We start from the raw sequence: 18,005 nt of genomic DNA, 5'->3' as shown, positions 1-18,005 counted from the left end.
CTGGATATCAACTAATATGCTGCAGTGGCTCAGGGAACTCTGAGAAACATTTTATTTCCTAGATCACTGGTTTATTAGAAAAGGACAGAACTCAGGAAGAGTCAGAGGGAGGAGATGCACAGGGAAGGGTGTGGGGAAAGGGCTCAGAGTTTCCATGCTTTCTCCAGGAGTGCCCTTCTCCCCACATCTCCATGTGTTCAACAACCCGGAAGGTTCTGAACCCAATCCTTTTCGATTTCTAGGAAGACTTCATTACACAGACGTGACTGATTAGATCACTGCCCACTGGCGACCGATTTAACCTCCAGCCCGTCTCCCCTCCCCCAGAGGTCAGGGGAGTGGGACTGAGTTCTAACCCTCTAATCACCTGGTTGGGTCTCCTGGCAACCAGCCTCCCTCCGCAGGCTGGGTCCTAGGTTGGCCTCATTAACATAACAAACACACCTTTGTTCCTCTCATCACTCAGGAAATTCCAGAGGTTTAAGGAGCTCTGTGCCAGACACAGGACATAGACCAAATATGTATTTCTTATTATAAATCACAATATCACAGCGGCTCACAAGGAGCACTAGGCCCCCTTTTACACAAAACAGTTTTAGTTGGTGATCAAAAATAAATTAGTATCACTATGAACCTAGAGGCAAGAAAATCTGGGCAAACGTTTCTGACTCTTGGAGCACATCAGTGGGCTTCACAGGTAGAATAAAGTTTGCTTAAATGGCTTACTTTCTGAACAGGGAGAAAGACTATCCTGTTTCTTTAAACAAAGATGGAGCAAGTGGGATGGAGGCGTCATACCAGAGCCAAGGGTCCCATGTGTATGGGAGCCAATTCCCAAAGACCCGGAGCCCTTCTACGAACAACCACAATCTTCAAATCAACCAGAATGGTTTTGGTTCTGTTTTTGGCTCTTGAGAAAGAGGCGGGACCGATGACAACGAGCTATGATGTGGGATTCGGTGAAAGAGATGAAAGTACACCTTTCAGGGTATGTCTTGAGGCCTGAAAACAACTCTCCCACATCTCCTGTTGATCCAAATGAGGAAAACCTATGTATACATTAACAGCTGCCCGACTGCTAGAGCCCGAGTCAAGGCAGAAAACAGACTGAATTCCTTTCCTGGTGCTTTACAGTAAAGGCCTTAATAACTCTCAAGCTATGAAATGACAACCTTGCCACTTACCCCTTCCAGTCTCAAAAAAAAACCCAAGCCATCCTCCCAGTGCTCTGCCAGGGGGTCCCAGCCCCCTCAGGCACCCAGCCCCCCACACACCTGAAGCCTCATCTTGCTTTGGTGGGTCTGCAGACAGACCCCCGCCTGTCTGCGGTGGTGGCATCTACTTTCATAAGCTGGAGTGCATGGAAACCAAAGGTCGTACAAGCAGAAAGGAGAGAGGGGAAGGCACTATGGGAAAGGGGGCGGGTCTGTGCTAATTCTTGGCCCAGCTTTGGGGTCTTGTATCTGAACGCCAGTGGTGAAGAAACGGCGCATGAGGAGGCCATGCCAGACGTCACTGTGGCAACGACAGTGGGGGACAGACTTGCTCGTGACCATGCGTTAAGACCCCTCCCTAAGACCAAGGTCTTACATGAGGGGTGAGGATCAGGAAAAACATATCGTGTGCTTGCTGACATGAACTGATCTGTTCTCACAGGCTGGTGAGGCCCAGGGAAACTCAGATGACACAGGATTTACTGTTTCTTTATTTTGATCATTAGTTATTTAAGAAATAAACCGCTTCACTGCGTTCACATACTGCAGGAACTCAATGACTACTTACAGCTCAAACCAAGCACAGTTCATGATTTAAGTTGATATACATAGATTTCTACTCCTTGTTTTGAAGTATTTTTTAAAAATGGAACACTGGATCAAACCTAATAAAGCTATTTATCAAATATCACCAGTGGGTAGCTTGAAATTATATTAGAATAAAGAGTCATTGGGAATTTGCAACTTCGCAAACACAGGTTTTCAGGAGAAACTAAGAATTTTCTTCTGAGTAAATCAAATAAACGGAGATTCCTCTATAGGTTGAAGGAGAGGTTCTATCAAATTGAAAATGGAGAGTCGGTTCAAATGGATAACCCCCACTCCACCTTATATTCAAAGCAGTACTTCTAGTGTGCTTCTGTAATAAAGAATTATCCCGGAGGGAAGAGCGGGAAAACCATACGTTGACCTTCTGTCGTCCCAATGTTTACAGGGAAAGATTAGGAACAGAATGAATGCCTTAAGCTGCCCTCATGTCAAATATCAAAATGAAGTGGCTGTAATAGGAGAAAAATCACTCAGGAATTTAATATAGGTGTTTGTCATCAAGCCATCTATTCATGTGTACTATACTTACTTTGTTCGGGGGTTTTGTTTAAAATCAGGAAGTAGTAAAAATAATCAGAAACGAATAACTAACTTTAGACATCCGAATTACCCAAAGCCGTCCTACAATACAGCAGGAAAAAATGATACTGTCCATATTGTCCTCCCCTTTTTGCATCACTTCCCCAACCAAGGCTCAGCATCCCTGCGCCTACTGTCTGTTTTCCTGGATATCACTCACTGAAGCAAGTCATCATCATCGCTTCGGAAATAACTCAGTGACAGACAATCAATAACGAAGCACATATATTGCCTACTGCATGTTACACTGACGGGCAACACAAGCAAAACAAAGCAGTGAAGTGAGTACAATGAAGTAAGCACGGTGCTTCTAAGAGGTGGGGAGAACCTCGGTAACACCCGGATAGGCCAAAATCTACAAAGCAACATCAGTACATTTCAAAAGACTGTTTTTCAAAGACATTTTGACCATATTTCTCTTATTTATCTTACCCTAGGCTGGCTTTCTTTCTTTCTTTTTTTTTTTTTTTTTTTTGCACTCTCCTCTAGACACCTAACTGCCATGCAAGATGGAAATGTTCCTGAAGTGGACACGCAGCTTCTCCTGGAGCAAAACATCCTCTATCTGAACACAACAGGCAATGCAATTCAAAAACCTGACAATGGACCGGCACTTGGGGGGGGGGGGGGGGCGGAAAGCCCTACCAGAATATTCAGAAATGGTGTTCAGAGTACTAAGCAATTAAATTTTGCCTAGGGGCGCCTAGGTGGCGCATTGGGCTAAGCATCTGACTTGATTTCAGCTCAGGTCAGGATCTCATGGCTGTGAGATGGAACCCCATGTTGGACTCAGCGCTCAGCGTGGAGTCTGCTTGAGATTCTCTCTCTCCTTCTGCCCCTCCCCTCCCACGCATGCTCGATCTCACTCGCTCTCTCTCACTCAAAATAATTAAATAAAATCTTTAAAAAAATTGTTTTTGCTTAAACTGGAAAGTGCCAGGGACATGGGGTAATCTGTCACTTCCCTGCTTATCAACATCTCCTGCCTGCCTTTGGCCTATTGTACATCACATCCACGGAGGTGGACAGCTTCTCCTTGGCTCTCACTCACCAAAATAGCCTCTCTTTTGGGGTACCTTATTTCAACTTCCATTTCCTGATATTATGCTAACTGAAAGAAACATATCAGTTGCAAACGGATTATCACTTTGAAATGTCAGTATTGAAGAGTATTTGGATTGCAACAAAAATTGACATATCGTCAATTTTTTATTGACAATATTATTTATCACCTAACAATTAGCTTCATTTAAGGAGATTCACAGAATCTTGACTGCTCTGCTGTCTCCAGATCTACGAGTCTATCATACACATTTGAACCACCACAGTGGCAGAAAGGACAGATTATAAATCTGGTTTCTTATGTCCCTTCAGATAAAAGTTTAAATGACTAGAAGAATAAGGATTTTTCACTGTCCTTGCTTCTGTACAGATTCTATATCAGAAAAGACAATGTTTTCATTAGTTTAAAATGTATTTTCCAGGGAATTCTCCTCCTTTAAATTTGTGTAGTACTTTACAGTGTTTGAAAACATTTTTCACAGATACCACCACAACTGATTCTCCCAAACACCTTATTCTGAGATAGAAATTCGAAAACCAGACTAGGTCAAGTCGAGCCAGCAGATCACTCTCACTCTAATGGGATGTGTCACCTTGATCAGATTAACCGCCACCATCATAGCCTTGGCCTCATTTTTAATCTCTTTATCTCTTTCTGCTGCAAATTTAGTAACTTCTTCAGTCCATCTCCTCGCTCATTAATTCTCTCTTAATTTGTGTCTTCAAACATGCTATTTACCCAAACCTTCAATTCTTCATTGTAATATTTAGTTTTTATTTCTAAGAGCTCTAGTTGGTTCTACAAATCTGCCTGTCATTTTTGCTTGATTATTAAAACACCATTTCTTGGGCAGAAAATAACAAGTGTTGGCAAGGATATGGAGGAACTGGAGCCCTGGTGCGCTGTTGGTGGGCACATAAAATGGTGCCGCTATTACAGAAAACAGAAACGATTTCAAGTAGAATTACCATGTGAACCAGCAACCCCACTTCAGGGTAACTCACCTATAAGAACCGAAAGCAAGGTGCTGAAGAGAGGTACGTGCACTCTTATGTTCATAGCAGCATTGTTCATAACAGCGAGAAAGTGGAAACCACCCAAAAGGCCCATCGACAATAAATGGACAAACAAAATGTGGTATAACAATGGAGTATTATTCAGCCTTAAGAAGCAAGGAAATTCTGACATGAAGGGGAAACGGGAAACGACTTGAAGACACTATGCTAAGTGAAATGATTCAGGTACCCAAAGGGTATGACTCCGCTTAGATGAGGTCCCTTGAGTCGGCAAATGCACAGAGACAAAGTGGAAGAGCAGAGAGCAGCCTCCAGGGGCAGGAGGAGGGAGAATCGGTGAGTGTGTCCTGGGTACAGGGTGTTTGCGTGGCAGGGTGACCGGGAGCGGGAGATGGATGGTAGCAAAGGCTGCACCACCACATGGATGTATTTAATGCCACTGAACTGTACGGTGACGCTGGTAAATTTTCCATTATGTGTATGTTACAACAATTAAAAATACTTGAAAACGTGAGAGGGGAAAGAGGCCGCTGCTGAGAAGACGGAGACCAGGAGGCTGAGGCTTCCCGCATGGCCGCCACATGCCTGACTCCCACATACGTCCCCTCATCCGCTCCCCTCGTCGACTCCCTCAGGCAGCGAGGCGGAATTAGAAATAAAATATTAGAGGCGCCTGGGTGGCTCAGTCGTTAGGCATCTGCCTTCAGCTCAGGTCATGGTCCCAGGGTCCTGGGATCGAGCCCCGCATCGGGCTCCCTGCTCAGTGGGGAGCCTGCTTCTCTCTCTCCCACTCGCCCTGCTTGTGTTGCCTCTCTCTCTGTCAAATAAATAAATAAAATCTTAAAAAAAAAAAAAGAAAATATTAAATCAAGGGCCACAATCATCATTATATCATCACCATCATCCTCAGTTCAAGAAGCAAGGAAGGTACTGGGGCTCAGCCTAAGAGCAGGTGGTTACGTGGGACAGGTCTTCCACGACCCCATGCAAAACGAGTCCCTCTAACGCCCTGGAAATGACTAGCCCTGACCCAGACATGGAAAGGTCGCAACCACGAGCCGATTTCTTCCCCTTCACGTGGTACATGCCTGGGCCTCAAAAAGAAGCTAATGCAATCTCTGAGGACAGTTCGGAACACAATGAGCACCGCTCTATGAGTAGACAAAAGGCGAGGGGTGTTCGATCCCCGTGCGGAGGGCCCTGAACGGCTAGCTGCCAGCAGCCAGGCTCAATCGGATGTGGCCGCTCAGAGGGGAGAAGCTCTGCAGGCTTCCAGGGACTCTGAAAAAAGACGGCTGCGTTTCATGCCGCCCAAGAAGCAGTGGTTAAGAATTTAACATTTAAATACGATCAGGTTTTACCCCTTGCTGGAGGCGAAGTCTGGTTTTTGGCAATAAAAAAGGGCTTTAACAAGTCTCCATGACGGATTACGTTCAGGCCTTGCTAATGCATCTGTCATGTCAGCAGAGACTTGATGGGAGGCCAAAGCAATCCTTCTGGATGGGACGTTCTACCTCAGATGTCCTAGCCAGACTACTGAGGCTCTCTCCTCGTGATTAGATTTGGTCTTTGCCAATGCCTTAAGATCAGTTACTGATGACCTACTCTAAACCCCTAGAAAGCCCCAAAACTCTTTTTACACTGAGAAGAAAATGAACAGGGGATGCTCGCCCATAAAACGGCGACACTGTAAGGCCTCCACCATGACGCCACCACCACGTTACCCGGCCCGGCTTTTTTAATCACTCCAGCATTGCAGAATGCTCTCGCCGCACTGCACCCTTCCTTAAACCAGTGGTTCTCAACATTAGCCAGGCAGCAGAATCCTCTGGAGAGTTCGTCAAAGCATAGCTCGCTGGGCCCCACCCACCCCCAGAGTCTGAGCTGGCACATCTAGGAGGAGGCCAAGCATCTACATTTCTTTTTTTTTTTTTTAAGATTTTATTTATTTATTCATAAGAGACAGAGAGGTAGGCAGAGGGAGAAGCAGGCTCCCCGCCGAGCAGGGAGCCCGATGCGGGACTCGATCCCAGGACCCTGGGACCTTGACCTGAGCCGAAGGCAGACGCTGAACCATCTGAGCCCCCCCGGTGCCCAGGCATGTGCATTTCTGACGTGTTCCTGGGTGAGGCCCCTGTTCCCACCATCACCTCACCATCCCCCTACTTTCCCACAGCTAGCATGCTGGAAATGGCTGTCACATTCACTTGGAATGCCATCTCCTCAGTAACCCTACTCACACTGTGTCAAAATCCAATGGTGACCAGGGGCAGTCCAAGTCTCCTCCCTTTTCCCCTGCCCTAGGCTTCTTCTGCCCTTATTCCCAAGGAGGGGTCAAAGGAAGGGTCAGAACATCCATTAAGCGGGGCTGGTGAGGGGGAGGCGGTGCCAGGCAACCCTGGTTGGCTTCCCTACCACCACAGGGGGAGGGAGGAGTCACACACCCCAGCCAACTCTCCCTCTCCTCCTTTACAAAAGCAGGTGCTCCCCTGGGGGACCCCAGAAGGAGAGGCAGAGCTGGGCCAAGGCAGGATTCAGTGTTCCTGAGGCGCCCTGCCTAATGAGCAAATCAGCGTCATCCTAATGGCTGTCTACTTTGATTCCTGACACCTGTCCTCAAATACCAGCCACCTGCCAAAACCTTTCTCCCCTGTACTTCTGAGGGTCGTACCTTTTCTACCTTGTTTATAAGTCCTTTGCAATCTGTCCACCCCATGCCCTACTCTCTTCTGAATTGTACCCAGGAAGCACTCATTAAATATTTACTGAATTTAATTGAAACACACTCAGAGGTCAGAGAGTGCACGCTGTAGGTGTACCATTAGGACAGCAAGAGTCATCGAGATTATGTATCAAGAGCATTTCATATTTGGGAAAGTTGTCTCCAATACCACACGCCCCTAAAAATGTACTTCAGGAGAAGGACATTCAGCCGCAGAGCAGAGGACGGAATCTGAAAATTTCCAAACAGCCTATTATTTCCAGGAGCATATTTTATAATACAATGTATTCAGCCTCCTAAAAACTCTTAAGAGTAAAACTAAAATTAACCTTGGGAAATAATACAGAAATTAGACTGATATCCTTAATAATTTTTTTCCTTAGAAGCATGGCCCCTATTGAGTTTCCATTGCCCCAAGAAAAATATAATAGCAATAGCAGAGATTTGAGTTTTCCTTTACAGAGAACAAAAGATGACAACTCACCTTAGAACTAGTTGTAACATCACATCTTCACAATGTAAACCGATGAGAGTTCTAAATAATGCCAGGGACACCACACAGAGCTGGGAAGCAATAAACACACATTCTATTTCAGATATTGGAAGGATAGCTTTACTCCCCACAGATGGAAAGTAAATCGGAATTACAAAATAAAATGGCCTCTTTTTTTTAGCAGCTTTGATAAAAACATGGTGCTGCCAGAGAGAATGTGTGTTAAGACTTTTAGTTCTCCTACAGGATTTGATTAGGAAGCCTATGCCTAGAATTATGCCATTACGCGGAATTAACCTCCTACAAAATGCCTCTGCTCTTATTTCCGACTTTTAAAGATCCACATAAATGTGCCCCTGCAACTCTCCAATGCACGTGCACGCGCACACACACATGATCTCCTGCTTGGCACCTGTTTCCCCAAGTTATTTTCAAACACGACACTGGTTATTTACGAGACAGGGCTGACAGAAAATTGCATATGCCCTGGCCAGCTCCCTGCCTGGAATTCTTAGCCCCCCACCTCAGCTCCGCTTGGCTTGTGTCTTGGCTTTGAGGCAAACATGCTCCTTGGTTCCATTTCCAGTAGTGCTGAGGGTGTGACAATATACTTTTCTAAGAAGTTCAGTCAAAAACAAGAATTCTTTCAACCTCTAATTTCCAAAAACGAAAGATAAACAGCCAAACAGGGAAGATACCCAAAGGTGTATTATAAAATCATTGTGCCCTTTTGGGGGTAAGCTTTTTATCATACCATCAGACCACTTAAGAAATTTGTTGCCCCAGTGAGAAAGTGCTAGCCTGTCTTCTAGGCAGGATGGACTTAAAACCTGGTCAATGGAATTCAGAATGGTGTCATAATAATAACAGCTACAAGAAAAAAAGGGGGGGAAATAGAAAAAAGAATATTCCTCATTTATTCCCAAAACAAACTCTCCCAAAATTCATTCTGAGTTATTAAAGCCCCTTCCTCTGGGGCTCTCCTTACCCGAAATGGGGTGTTGATTCGGCTCGTGAGAGTATCTAGGATGTGGACATTCTCGTGCTGGTGCAAGAGGATAAAACGGAGGAAGATCTCGAGTAGTGCTGGCTCGGAGATACTACGCAGGAAAAGGTCCAGATACGCAGTTGTGGTCATGACCTCCTCCACAGTCACCTGGGACCAACGACAGAGTGAGCACAGGTGAGCGTCCTCTCGGTGCTGTGGTACATGCTTCCCCAAAGGCCCCTGCCTCACCGCAGTGACCCCATCAAGGCAAGGACATGCCAACCACCAGAACCTGCTTCAGAGCCACATCTGAAGCCTATAACCTATTCACATTCCACAATGCCTCATGCTGCTTCCGCCCTTTAATTCAGTAAGGGAAAAGCAAAGACATAAAAAAGCAATTCAAGTGTTCTGACACCTCTAATCATCAAATGCAGTTCAAATACCATAAAGATTTTAGTGTGTAACCACAAAGGGGAAAAAGAGATAATGGAAAGTATCTACATGGTCAGTAAAGGATTAATTAGAAAGCCCAGTATAACTGTTTCATTAGTAGTCATCTGATAAATATTTATTGGACCTGCTATGTACAGGAGCTAGAAAACGTAAGAACACATTTTCTGTCCAGGAAGATGGGTTCAGATATAGAATCTAGTAAGCAAAATAATGACATCATAAGTGGCAAATAAGAGGGACAGACACAAAGTACTGCAGATGTTTAGATGGGCTTCTGGAAAACTGCAAGTCAAATCTGTATAACATACATAAAGTGTTATTTATAAAGTGCAATAAGAGTTTACCGCTTATAAGGTAACTGACTTTTTTTTTATAATACAAATGAGTATTGTCTACGTGGTGTGAATTTCCTATGCAGTAGAATGTGGGTCTTTCAGGGAAGAGAAGACTCTCAAGAGTCCGGTTTTTCGAAGTGCCGAGGATTTGGTACTTAAATCTTTCAAATTTTAAACATCTTGATAGGGAATATTTTCAGAACTCATATATAATTCTTTGTCTTCCTAAAAGCAAATACAACACCTCTTGATGAACAGGGGTCATCCATTGCCTTACTGTCTGTAGAAGAGAAATACCCAACCTGGGAGGCATGAAAATCACCGAGGCAACAGCTCCAAATCTCAGATTCCAACTGTATCCCCTAGAAATCTTGGAAATCTCCCCTGCCCTGAGTCTAATGCACTTGATGCTAAGTGAAACAGACGGCGATGCTTTCTGAGTGATTACATCTTCTCTTTTCCAGTTCTTCACTTCTTTCTTCCTTCCTTTCAAAGTGTTAACTATCATATTATCATACTGTGACTGGTCACTCCTTTTATAATATACTCCTCTTCTCTTCATAATTTTCTGCCTTCAGAATCCACACATCGCCGGGCTAACCCATCCCAGAGTCCACAGTCTCTCACAGTTCATCTCCCCCTCCGATTTCCCCTCTTTCCCCTAATGTCCTCCACGCTATTTCTTACATTCCACATATGAGTGAAACCATATGATAATTGTCTTTCTCTGCTTGACTTATTTCACTTAACATAATCCCCTCCAGTTCCATCCATGTCAGTGCAAATGGTGGGTATTCATCCTTTCTGATGGCTGAGTAATATTCCATTGTATATATGAACCACATCTTCTTTATCCGTTTGTCTGTTGAAGGGGTATTAAGGAGGGCACGTACTGCATGGAGCACTGGGTGTTATACGCAAACAATGACTCATTGGAACACTACATCAAAGACTAATGACGTACTGTATGGTGACTAACATAACATTAAAAAGAAAAAAAAGAATCCACAAATCAGTTTAGAAATCAGATCTCCAAATCTGCTCTATAGGTATAGATAGGCACCATGTGGGTGCATCTGTACATAAAGGCTTAAATTATTTTTAGACATTTCTTGGGTCTTAGGTCTGTTCCAGATACAGGAGTACAGGTGGATAAGACGACCAGATCGGTTTTGTCCATTTTCTTTATGCTAAGCAAGGCATGCCTATACAGTACATGGGAACTCACCCTCTCGGGGTTGACAGCTCACCCCTGGCACGCACGCATCAGAGTGCCAAAAGTCTCCCCGTCCAGCTCAGCGCCCCTGCTTCGAGCCCTCAAAACATTCAACACACCACCGTGTCATCTGACCAACTTTACAGAGCTTGCTGTGGCCCAAATAAAACAAAGGAAACAGGTAAGCCTCAACCACTTGGCAAATAAATTACCTTGAGAAGAGTGCTTCTCACAGGCTGCCCCTGCTCCTGAAACCCACTGCTTCTATCCTTGTGTCTCCTGGTCTTCTCCAGTCCCACGCTCGCGGCACTCTTCATGCTGTCCCGGGACGTACGCTATGGCTCGTGTGTTACTTACTCTAGGGCAATGCACAGAGCCTGGCACAGAGAAGGTACCGAATATAACATTTCCTGAATAAATGATAGCCCCCAAGGTCCTAGTGATTTACATTTGCCAGAGTTGAGCTGAATTTTTAATTCTTCTCTCTGGCCCTCTGTTCTGAGTGGGGACGTTTTTTTTATAGAAACGTACAGAATAACAGACATCACCAACTATAGCTAAAGGGGAAACGATTCACAACACCACCAAATATACAGCTCCATTAGCTCGCACCCATTCCGCTGCTGCAATCTCGGGGTCCTGTAGCAGAAACTGAATCCAAAGTCATGTAGCAGAAGTCTAATTCCCTAACAATCCTGATGGCTAGAAAAAAAGTACCACTAGTCATTTCGAATGGGCCATGCATGCATGCAGTTTCTGCAATAGTGCGTTTTCAACCTTACTTACTGAGCACTGCTGAGCTGACACGTCCTGCAGAATTCCAGGGGCTGCCTTTGCACCAATAATGCACCATCAGCTTTTCCCCCCTTAAGTTACACATGACCTTAATAAGCTCAAAAGCACAGCAACAAACCCTTTAGAAGTCTCAGTCTTTGGGGGCTGACATGAAAGCAGGGCAGTAAGCATCTATTGTTTACTACTCTTAGGCTGGATAAATGAAAGATTTTATTTTATTTTTTTAAGCAATCAAAGCTGTCATTTATAAGCTAAGAGGATTTAAGAAAAACACTTGGAGGGGCAGCATTTACATAACGTGGCATAAATACGCAAAACCCAATTCTATTAAGCATCCACTTACAATCTCTTTATAAATCAAGGTCACCCTCACCTTAAACTAATACCCAAGCCAAGAAAATCTGGTTCCCTTCTCTTTCTGTCTCTTCCCTCCTCTGTGTTCGAGGAGCCCTCAGAAGCCTTTTATCCCAGAAAATCTTTTCCTGCCCCATTATCTTACTTTTCAGAATCTTCCTTTAATCCTCCAAATAGGCAACCTCCTTAACGAGGATGAGACCAGAGCCTAAGTATGATCGCTAGAAAGCTAACGCTGAACCACCAGGGGAAAGAAGCTCTGCCACGTGGAATGAAAAACCAAACCTGCCACTCATACTCCAAAAAGGAAGTATTCGCCCAACAGGACAGTAGCATCCTCTTTGTGGTCCAACTATGAAGGACAATCAGTTGCTGGTGTACCTAAGACCTTTCGCTTTACAGATGACTGTCAGTATCCATTTCTCTTGTTCTGTAAGGAATTGCAGGTAGCTACAAATTTAGGTAGAAATAGTAGTAGAATTAATAAATGAGGTTCTACCTTACTACCATATAAGACACAATAAAACTTAAGGACACTCAAGACTAGGAATGTTAATTCTAACTAAAGGCAGACCATAATGACAGCAATAACCTAAGGATAATTCCTGCCCACAAACAATCATCTTTGACAAGATAAACCACAAGCATGAACCTAAACAACGTATCTGGCAAGCTGCCCTTCTGTGAGTAACTTTCTAGCCCCAGTTCTAGATTGGAATCTGAGCCCTGAATTGGGGGACTTAATTCGACTTCTATCAAGACCGGTTGAGTCGATCCTTTGAAATCAACCCCTTACTTCACCCACCTTCTCCACCCTCCACTTGCCCACACCTGGGGTCCCCCTTCACACCGAGCGCCTTCACCAGTCCCTTAAACTGGTGTTTTCAAACTAGAGTCTGACATCCAAAAGTGGCGAGTGAAACCAATGTATTGGTTCACCCCTGGTGTAGACCAGATTCAAACCAAAAATATTAGGGTACACTGCATGGAGTAGGTACTGTTTTGGGAAACTCCTGTGTGTCTGTTTTGTTCAAACTATATGTAATGCGATATATTACATATGCATGTGCCTCATTATCTAGTCAGTAAAAAATACACACACACACAAACACACACACACACACTCAAAAGCATAAGATAAATTTCTGGCTGTGCATTACGGTCAGAAACATCTGAAAAGCACTCCAGTACATGGCAATAACCAAACAAACCCACAAGCCTGTCTGCCATCCCCTCACCCTGGTTCCCGGCACCCATCCCACACTCCAGGCTCCGACCCAGCGTGGTCTGAGTCTGGAAGCAGTGTGTGTATGTACAGGTGGGATCAGTGCTCCCAACAGGACAGCAAGTGAATTCATGGTCAATCTACTCCTTTCTATCTCAGCCTAAGCGCTCTAACCACACACTTTTTTTTTTTAAATCAATATCTCAAGCTTCTCCAGAAATGGGACAAAACAGAGTTTGTTTTCCTTTAAAAAGGGGATGGGGTAGGAAGGGAGGAGTTGACACCATGTGTCAGGTTCTGCTTCTGTAATTCAAAACTCTCTCAGAAACGGAGGCCAGACCCAAGCCCGGGAATCACGGCCACCATCGCGGCAGCACATGCATGAACTTAATGCCTAGCGTAGGAGTGAAACGGAGCATATAGACATTCTGACCTTTTGGTAATCAGCTTGAGTTGGGCAATTCCATTTGCAGCTAAATTAGCACCAGAGTCCTCCCTGTAATGGCAGGTTTATGTGTGTGTCCTGAAAAACAAATCTCCCACCTGCTAATTGTTTTTCTGTGATCCAGTCACACTGGAACAAACAGACGGGTCCTACCTTCTGTCGCTTAGGCAGGTGGCAGGGAGTGGGGTCAGGTGACTGCTGCAGCCTCTCCAAGTTAGAAGCCACCTTTCCTTGGCGTCTCCTTCGAGGTAGGGAGAAAACTAGCTAAGCGGGGGCTCCCCCGGGGCGTCTGTGAGCCCTCAGCCTCAGCGGCTCTCACTGGAGGGTGAGGAAATGGTGAGACCCATCTGAACCCTGCCCACTGAAAGCAGCGGGGAGGAAGGGATCGATGAGGCTGCATCGCGTGGAACAGGGCACACTGGCTAAGACCTGCCTGCGACTGCCATCCAAGCCAGTGGCCAGGCAGCCAAGGACAGCGGCGGGGTGCACCCTCCACAGCCAGCTTCTTCCCTCCAAGGACATACAGCACGAAGAACACGCAAGTACGGAAGGGAAGACAGACACCCTGGTTCTCAGCGAGCAGCCCCACTGTTTCAGCCAAAAATTCAGGACAGAAGACGCTCAGCTATTCCAAGTCTGCAGAGTGTGCAGTCGATGAGTCAGGCCCCCTCCCTCCCGGCCCTTCCCGCCTCCCTTCTGCTCCTCGACCTCTAGGCCACACCCGTCGCTGACTCCGCCACAGGCAGGCTGGGGAGGTAAACAGAGGTGACATCCAAAGTCAGGGCGTTTGGCTACTTATTCTTAAAATACCTGAGGAAGGAAGACATTAAAATGACAGCCACAGGGGCGCCTGGGTGGCTCAGTCGTTAAGCATCTGCCTTCGGCTCAGGTCGTGATCCCAGGGTCCTGGGATCGAGCCCCGCATTGGGCTCCCTGCTCAGCGGGGAGCCTGCTTCTCCCTCTCCCACTCCCCCTGCTTGTGTTCCCTCTCTCACTGTGTCTCTCTCTGTGTCAAATAAATAAATAAAATCTTTAAAAATAATAATAATAAAGAAAATAAATAAATAAAATGATGGCCACAATGACAGCAGCAACACATTTTAAGGAAAAATGTTAAAAATAAAGCCAGTGTCTCCCCTTTACTCTTCCTTCAAGGTATCTGTAATACATTAAATATATTAAATCAATTAAATATTTATTAATTCATTAAATATAATACATTTCCTCTTGACTATCATAAACCTCTCCAAGGAGCAGTCAGCAAATTATTTCTAAAGCCTCCCTTCCTATGCCGTGTGTGCATAATTTGTACCCTACTACTTCATTATAATAGAACTTACCAGAGTGTAATTCAACCTATGAGCCATTATATTTGAACCTCGTCCAATAGAATTTGTTACTAAAGTACTCCAAGTATCACATAAGACATGTATTTTGTACTATTTGAGAGTTTGGTTCTGAGGTCAGAGTTAACAGAGAAACTCTGGGGCGTTTCCGCTCAGAAGCAAAGATCTGAAGAGTCTCCCCAAGATCTCTCCATCCGTCCCTTGACTATTTACTAGTTGTTTCAGAAAGATTCCTCTCGGTTGCAGTCTGAGCAACCATAAAACCACATCACCGTCACTGGTCAGTCTCCGAGCACCTCCTGGGTAAGGAAGGACTATCCTCAGCATATTGCTCCGGCTCTCAGAGTCCGCACAACCTCATGAGAATGGATGCCACCCGAGCACAAGGATACTCCCTGAATGAAAGGGCCCTGCGGTGCGCTGCCAGACTCCAAGGGAGGCTGGAGAAGCAGGCTCAGAAGGGAAGGGGCTGTGCTGCTGGGCAGCCAAAACAGAGAGCCACTCTCCCTTCTTCTGGACTCCGACAGACCCACCACCTCCTTTGGCAGCGCAGCTCAGGTCTTTCCAACCGGAAAGCATTCCTCACTGTAAAGGGAGACTCCACCCCCTGTAATTTCAAGTGTGCCTCACCCTGTGCTCACACAAAGAGAGGGTGAGAGGAAAATGCCACCTCCCCAAACTCAACTGTCCTTCCTATTCTGGGATTCTTGTTAAACCCTTAGCTTCCTGTCTTCTAGGCTAAGTCCATTTCCTTTCTCGGTTTTCTTAACGCATTCTCCCGTCCTTTAGGATTGCACACTCACTGCAGAATCGACCGTGTCTGACCTACAGGGTGAATTCTCAAAGCACCTGGTACACGGGCAGGGACTCAAAGGGTAATCAATAAATGTGTCGAGATGGAAATCAGCAGCCCTGTTACTAATAAAAACACACGGTTTTTAGAGCTCACGTTGCGGATGCCTTCATTAGCAAGGTGGTTAGATTCATTTGACAATACATGAAAAGAAGAGAATAGTTTCCCTTTATCGCAAATAACATTTCATTGAAGATACAGAGCCCAACTCATGCCATGCTCTTGAATTACAGCAACCTTGAAAAGTGATCTATTGGGGGGAAAAAAGAAATGCTTCCTCGGTTCTCCCCCTAATTTCTCTTCCTAATAAGACAGTCCTATTGAATTCTGACGAGACTGACTTTAAAACCCAACAGCAGAGGGGAAATGGTTCATGGGCCTGAGTCTCAACCAGCAGCTTATTTAAAATGAAGTATTTGAGAACAGTTATAAGAAGGTCTGCCACCTCCCTCCTCATTCAGTCCGCCTGCTGGGTTAAAGGTATTATTGGGCCTGGAGTTTTATACACAGACCAATTTTCCTAGACACTAAAGAGTATAACAAAGGCAAGCCCTGATGACAAAAGACAGATTTCACTCCTGGCTTAGTTTCCATGAGATGGAAAGTCTTCAACACAATGCAAGACTGAGAAAATGCACAGGTGTCTGCCCAAATGGATTCAGTCGTAGAACGACTGGTCCTTCCCTGTTACCCCAGCCTGCTCATCACCTGGCACTGGCCAATCACAGGGTAAGGCGCACAGGGGTGCACGCCAGGGATTCTGTCCCGACCTCCCCTGAAATGCAAGTCAGACCTCAAAATGGGGGGCGAGGGAGGGCAGAAAAAAAGTCAGTGTGAGGCAAAAGAAAAGTAGGGCAAGAAGGTAAAATACACAAACAGTAAACCTCCCTTCTGTTTCCCTTCCTCCTCGGTTTTCTTAGGACAACTTGGAGAAACACTTGGCAGGGCATCTGTTGCTGATAAATGTTTGATGTGCTCCCAGGAGGGTGCAGGGAAAGAACAGAAGATTCACACCAACTTTAGGACCAGACCCCCCCTCCCCTCTCCACAACAGTTTCCAAGACCAGTACCACCTGGCTGCCTCAGACAGAGTGGGGCTTTGTGCGAGCTACTTTGTGCGGTTCTCTGTGTCGGGAGGGTGGGACCCTTCCTATCTTTCCGTAATTCCGACGCTTAAGCACTGAGTCCTCCAGGACAGCATTATCTCCCTTGTGCACTTGTTGAAGCTCAAAAGGAAGAGAGAAATCTAATTTCCCATTTCAAATCAAAAGTAAATGTAAGCTTAATTTATAACCCTAATTCTCTTCTCCTACCGTGGCAGAGAAGTGACATGAAGTACCAGGAGATGCTGGAGGGGAGGAGGCTTTATAGTACCTTACAACTGATTCAGACTCTAAAAAGCTGCCTGTGTGTGTTGAGACAATGAATACAGTTTAGTCTCCTAACTTCGGGCTTCTTTTTCCAACTCCATCTCCCCTCTTTGCCCCCTCAGCAGTGAACAAGAGGTGCGTCCGTACAGCTGCCCAGCCTGCGCTTTTCCATGGAAGAATAACAGAAAGTTCCAGGTTCCCATCCACAGAAACGGAATTTTGTTAACATATAAGAAACCTGGAGGGCGCCTGGGTGGCTCAGTCGGTTAAGTGTCTGCCTTCAGCTCAGGTCATGATGCCGGGGTCCCAGGATCGAGTCCCGCATCGGTCTCCCTGCTCTGCGGGGAGTCCGCTTCTCCCTCTGACCCTCCCTCCTCTTGCGCGCTCTCTCTCACACAAATAAATAAATAAAATCTTAAAAAAAAGAAAGAAAGAAACTTGGAGGTTTGTGCCAGTCACTTCTAATTGCCCTCCCCTCCAATATTCAGTCTCCCTTTCTTACTTGGGAATGAACCTTGACTCTCTAGCTAAAAAACTACAGGTCCCTCCTACCTTTGCATCTAAGTATGGCTGTACCTGTCTTGGCCAGTAAGGTGTGAACAGAACTGGTGTATGGAATAAAAAAAGGACTACAAAAGGGAGTTTTCTGTTATCTACAGCTAAACCTTATACACAAACTGATACAGTGTGTTCTCTGAAAAGAAGACGAATTGCTTTGTAAGTAAATTGCTATAGCACTCTCATACCAGCATTTAGAACAGTGCCTCGCATATACTGGGTGTTCAAAATGTATTTGTTGAGTGAATGAATCAATAATGAAGGTTTTATATCAAAAAAAAGACCAACTAACACTGGCAGCCCATGATCAGGCTGAAATGCAGCAACGAGACTAATCTCATAGCCCATTCTCCAAATAATCCTCCCAA

At 45.3% G+C, this 18,005-nt stretch overlaps 1 protein-coding gene across 1 annotated transcript in view; it reads right to left on the bottom strand.

Annotated features, from left to right (window-relative positions):
• Positions 1 to 18,005, bottom strand: part of FHIP1A (FHF complex subunit HOOK interacting protein 1A) — a 225,519-nt gene that overhangs the window by 17,281 nt on the left and 190,233 nt on the right. Inside the window, exons 7-8 of the mRNA XM_025873991.2 lie at positions 8,685 to 8,852; positions 7,688 to 7,767 (exon numbers count right to left, since the gene is read on the bottom strand). Of these exons, the coding sequence (XP_025729776.1) occupies positions 7,688 to 7,767; positions 8,685 to 8,852 (248 nt within the window). The remainder of the gene's footprint in view (positions 1 to 7,687; positions 7,768 to 8,684; positions 8,853 to 18,005) is intronic.

This window comes from Callorhinus ursinus, unplaced genomic scaffold (assembly GCF_003265705.2).
Source record: "Callorhinus ursinus isolate GAN/ISIS: 27379988/994484 unplaced genomic scaffold, GSC_fseal_2.0 scaffold4, whole genome shotgun sequence".
NCBI classification, from domain to species: Eukaryota; Metazoa; Chordata; class Mammalia; order Carnivora; family Otariidae; genus Callorhinus; species Callorhinus ursinus.
This window is presented reverse-complemented; position numbering and strand designations above follow the sequence as displayed.